Here is a 5,582-nt window from a genome sequence, read left to right as displayed (position 1 = left end):
TTGCCGGAAAAGGGCCTCACAGGGGATAAGCTGCTTTTGTGAAGGGAATTTGGGAGCAGACCGTAGCAGCCAGAGAGCTCAGCAACGCAAGCACCACCCATCCTCCTTGCACCCCGTAGCCAGAGGGACCCACCACTCTAGCTAAAAAGTGACAGAAGGATGCCACCCAATCGCTCCAGTGTTTGGTTTCTAAGAGAGACCGAAGCTGATGTCATTTTATTCAAACTGGAACGGAAAATATAAACACTGCTGTTGTTACTCTCCATTTCCCATTACTCAATAAACAGGGCACACAGAAGCTTATACCAGCGGGCTGGTTCTTCTCCAAATATCATAGGAAAGGGCTGGAAAGACCTAGTGGGATGGGGACAGGAAACCAGAACTGTTAAAGGGGGGAGGCAGGGCTCGGATTGCCCAGATAATTAGTAACCCTAATTTAATGAGTTGACTTCTCTTCCTGATCTGGTGGCTGGGCTCCCCTTTAATCCAATCAGCCAGAGCTGGAGAGTTGGAGGATGCAGCTGCTCCTTGCGGGATGTCAGATGTATGGGGCTGGAATGGCAGAACTTGGATGGCTTTTCTGCCAGAAGGAGCCGACACAAGGTGTGAAGCAGAGAAGCCGAACAAATTTAATACCGGGTTGTTGTATGTTTTTCAGGCTGTATGGCCATGTTCCAGAAGTATTCTCTCCTGACATTTCGCCCACATCTATGGCAGCCATCCTCAGAGGTTGTGAGGGATATGGAATCAGGTGGTATACCTCACAACCTCTGAGGATGCCTGCCATAGATGTGGGCGAAACGTCAGGAGAGGATACTTCTGGAACATGGCCATACAGCCCGGAAAACATACAACAACCCTGCGATCCCTGCCATGAAAGCCTTCGACAACTTTAATACCATCTATCCTCTTAAGGAGCCCCGGTGGCGAAGTGCGTTAAAGCACTGAGCAGGAGACCAAAAGGACCCAGGTTCAAACCCTGGGAGTGGAGTGAATGGCCGCTGTTAGCTCCAGCTCCTGCCAACCTAGCAGTTCAAAAACATGCCAATGTGAGTAGATCAATAGGTACCGCTCTGGCGAGCAGGTAACAGTGCTCCATGCAGGCATGCCGGCCACATGACCTTGGAGGTATGTGCGGACAACGCTGGCTCTTCGGCTTAGAAATGGAGATGAGCACCAACCTCCAGAGTCAGACATGACTGGACTTAACGTCAGGGGAAACCTTTACCTTTTATCCTCTTAAAATAGCTACAGTAGAGTCTCACTTATTTAAGACTCGCTTATCCAAGGTTCTGGATTATCCAATGCATTTTTTTAGTCAATGTTTTCAATATACAGTAGAGTCTCACTTATCCAAGCTAAGCGGGCTGGCAGAAGCTTGGATAAGCTTGGATAATAAGGAGGGATTAAGGAAAAGCCTATTAAACATCAAATTAGGTTATGATTTTACAAATTAGGCACCAAAACATCATGCTATACAACAAATTTGACAGAAAAAGTAGTTCAATACGCAGTAATGTTATTTGGTAATTACTGTAAATTCCAACTCCTTGTCCTTTTTATAGGGGTTAAAAGCCTTGTGACTTGAAGGTTGGGTTGCTGACCTGAAGGCTGCCAGGTTCGAATCCCACCCGGGGAGAGTGCGGAAGACCTCCCTCTATCAGCTCCAGCTCCATGCGGGGACATGAGAGAAGCCTCCCACAAGGATAGAAAAACATCAAAACATCCAGGCGTCCCCTGGGCAACGTCCTTGCAGACAGCCAATTCTCTCACTCCAGAAGCAACTCCAGTTGCTCCTGACACACACACAAAAAAATTACTGTATTTACGAATTTAGCACCAAAATATCACGATATATTGAAAACATTGACTACAAAAATGGCTTGGATAATCCAGAGGCTTGGATAAGTGAGACTCTACTGTTTTGTGCTATTTTGGTGCTAAATTCGTAAATAATTACAACATAATATTACTGCATGTTGAACTACTTTTTCTGTCAAATTTGTTGTATAACATGATGTTTTGGTGCTTAATTTATAAAATCATAACCTAATTTGATGTTTAATAATAATAATAATAATAATAATAATAATAATAATAATAATAATAATAATAATAATTGTATTCTTGTACCCTGCCTCTATCTCCCCGCAGGGACTCAGGGCGGCTTACAAATGCAAAAGAGTATACATACAAAAACATCAAATACCGAAAATGCACAAATGAAAAATTAAAACATACGATGAGACTTGTAAACATGGAGGAAGTTAAAAATGCTATAAGAAATGGGGGAGAACCCAAAAGTGAGTTAGTATAGTATAGTTAGTATAGTAGCAAAAATAAAGGAGAAAAATAATTAATGTACCATTTATTCTCGAGTATAAGCTGACCCAAATATAAGCCAACCAGGGGGCTTTTTCAGTCTTAATAGGCTTTTCCTTAATCCCTCCTTATTATCCAAGATATTCACTTATCCAAGCTTCTGCCGGCCCGTTTAGCTTGGATAAATGAGACTCTATTGTATTTATTTTTTGTAAAATTGTGAAATAAAACTGGGTTTTGCAATCAAAATTTCGACCATGTCCTGGTCCTCACACAAATGCGTCTTGCTTAAGAGAAACTCCCAGTGGATGTGCCTTCTGCCAAGGAGTGGGAGGTGGCAAAAGCCATATGGAGACTCGGCTGGTTGTTAAACACGTCTGCAGCTTGGACAAGTTACCTTTGGGGATTCCTTCGCTAATTCGGCAGCTTTGCAGCCTTGGAAGGGGCAAACTGAGGGCATTCCTCCCATACATACAAATCCTCCCCCCCTTCATGTTCCCAAAGTCTCAACAAACATTTTTGGACAGGATTCTGTTTGCAGGGTGTTGTCCTCCGATGAGGGAAGGACAGTGCGAAGGATGCATTTTAAAAATAGAAATGACTGAAAGCTTTTCTTTCTTTTCTTTTTTTTAAAATAGTTTTTATTGAATTTAAAATTTTTCATGCAATAATTACTTTTATCACATAGCAGGTATATAATGTTTCATACAATACTTGTATCATTATTTTATATCTACTGTTGATTTATATCTACTACAATGTTAATATTTGTCCATCTATATTTCTTCACCACTGTGTATCCCCCTCTCTCACCGGAGCCACTTCTTATGTATTGTCTAACCAAAATCTCATTTCTTCCTGAGGCGGTAGCCCTCCATCCCTTTTTTAAAGTCCTTTCTCAATAAATTTTCCCCATACATCCTCAAAATCATTTTTTTCCATATCCCTCTTTTAACTTTTAATTTGCATGTTAGCTTATCATTTATTGCCAATTTCCATACTTCCTTGTACCATTCTTCAAGCAGAACAATTGTTACTTTTCTCCAGTTCCTTGCTATAAGCAATCTTGCTATTGTCAATAAATTTGTTATTGCTTCTTTTTCTTTTTTTATCCGTCTTATTGTTATTATAAATTGATAATATTGCAATACCAGGGCTTCTTTCCAGTTTGATGTTCATTATATCCTCTATCTCTTTAAATATTTTATACCAACATTTCCTTACATATTTACAATGCCACCACATATGTATATATGTTCCCACTTCCTGACAGCCTCTCCAGCAATTTGGATGGTTTTTATTTATTTATTTATTTATTTACAGCATTTATATTCCGCCCTTCTCACCCCGAAGGGGACTCAGGGCGGATCACATTACACATATAGGCAAACATTCAATGCCTTTTAACATAGAATAAAGACAAGACAAACATAGGCTCCGAGCGGGCCTAGAACTCATGACCTCCTGGTCAGAGTGATTCATTGCAGCTGGTTGCAGCTGGCTTGCTCTCCAGCCTGCGCCACAGCCCGGGCCTTTTTATTAATATTTGACATTTTTAATGGCATTAAATACCATTTCCAAATTATCTTATAATAATTTTCTTTAACTCTTATTGATAAATTTTTCAAGTGCCTTTGTTTCCACAATGGCGACCATTCCACTGAAAGCTTTTCTATTGCCCTTCGTTCAAAATATGTGTGGGCAAGTTGCATTTGTGTGACAAGAAAGAGGAAAATGCACTTTGCCCATGCTCAAAGGAAACTTTGTTCTGTTTGAATATTGCATGCATGAGCTCTGTCCTTAGCATTGTCTCCTTGTGTTTTTCATAGGGCCAGAATAAACACTTCTGGTGGGACACATCTGAGGATTTCTTTGCCAGAGAGGATCCTGTAAACCAGTCCTGCAAACGTCCAGCAAAATGTGATGGAGAGAGAAGCCGGTGGGAGAGTCCAGCTTGCCTTCCCCTCACCCTGTTCTATCTCTGTTTTTCCTTCTCTCCCGCTTTCCCAAGTTTTGCCATTTTATCTCAGGGTTTGCAATCTTTTTCTGTTTTTCCACAAAAGCCCACAGTTCTTGCAAGGGCTAAGCCAACAACGTTTGCTATTTATTTAGACAACCTTGCGCCTTTAAGAAGCCTGCTTTCAAAGCAAACACTCGGGGAAGGAGAGTCGCACCCCGCCCTGCGCCAACCAGGCCAAAATAAATGTCATTTTTAATGGATTTTATTTCTCTCTTCCTGGCTGTTCCCCGAGGTTGTAACAGTGAGTGCTCAACTGCGTAGAGATGGCCCCGGTTCAAGGGTGCAGAAAGGCATACTTGAAACACACTCTGGTCTTGGTTACACAGGAAAGGCCGGGCAAAGGGGCCAGCGGAATGAGACGTTGCATCGCCATGGTGCTGGAAGGTTTCAGGATGATTTGCTATGGATCTCTGGGGCCTCTCTTGTTTTGCTTCCTGTGGGCAGTGTGTTTGTCGCTGCTATCAAATGGCACAGGTTCAGTCTCCAGCATCTTCAGTTGGCAGGATGGTACCATTCAGGGGCTGTGGACAAGGATTTGAGTTTGGGCTTCTATCGGGGTGGGAGTGATAGGGATGAAGAGATTCTTGAGCCTAAGCTACCAGCATTCCCCACCATACTAACTGGGGCTGCTGGGATTCGCAGTCCAGCAATATCTGGAAGAAGGCTTTCATGGCCAGAATCACTGGGTTGCTGTGAGTTTTCCGGGCTGTATGGCCATGTTCTGGCAGCATTCTCTCCTGACGTTTCGCCCACATCTATGGCAGCCATCCTCAGAGGTTGTGAGGTCTGTTGGAAACTAGGCAAGTGTGGTTTATCTATCTGTGGAATGATGTTCAGGGTGGGAGAAAGAACCCTTGTTTTTAGGAGGCAAGTGTGAATGTTGTTATTGATCACTTTGATTAACATTGAAAGCCTAGCTGCTTCCTGCCTAGGGCAATCCTTTGTTGGGAAGTGTTAGCTGGCCTTGATTATTTCCTGTCTGGAATTCTCCTGTCTTCTCAGTGTTGCTCTTTATTTACTGTCCTGATTTTAGAGTTTTTAAAATACTGATAGCCAGATACAGGTAGGAGCCCCCGATGGTGCAGCAGGTTAAACTGCTGAGCTGCTGAACTTGTTGATCGAAAGGTCGGCGGTTCAAATCCGGGGAGCACGGTGAGCTCCCGGCAATTCAAATCCGGGGAGCAGGGTGAGCTCCTGCTGTTAGCCCCAGCTTCTGCCAACCTAGCTATTCAAAAAGATG

General features: G+C 42.8%; 1 protein-coding gene across 1 annotated transcript in view; it reads left to right on the top strand.

Moving 5' to 3' along the window:
- Positions 1-4,542, top strand: part of fam178b (family with sequence similarity 178 member B) — a 159,970-nt gene extending 155,428 nt beyond the window's left edge. Inside the window, exon 17 of the mRNA XM_062961255.1 lies at positions 4,152-4,542. Coding sequence (XP_062817325.1) covers positions 4,152-4,162 — 11 coding nt within the window. The 3' untranslated portion in view covers positions 4,163-4,542. The remainder of the gene's footprint in view (positions 1-4,151) is intronic.
- Positions 4,543-5,582: the final 1,040 nt, after the last annotated feature.

This window comes from Anolis carolinensis, unplaced genomic scaffold (genome assembly GCF_035594765.1).
Source record: "Anolis carolinensis isolate JA03-04 unplaced genomic scaffold, rAnoCar3.1.pri scaffold_8, whole genome shotgun sequence".
In the NCBI taxonomy this organism is placed as follows: domain Eukaryota; kingdom Metazoa; phylum Chordata; class Lepidosauria; order Squamata; family Dactyloidae; genus Anolis; species Anolis carolinensis.
This window is presented reverse-complemented; position numbering and strand designations above follow the sequence as displayed.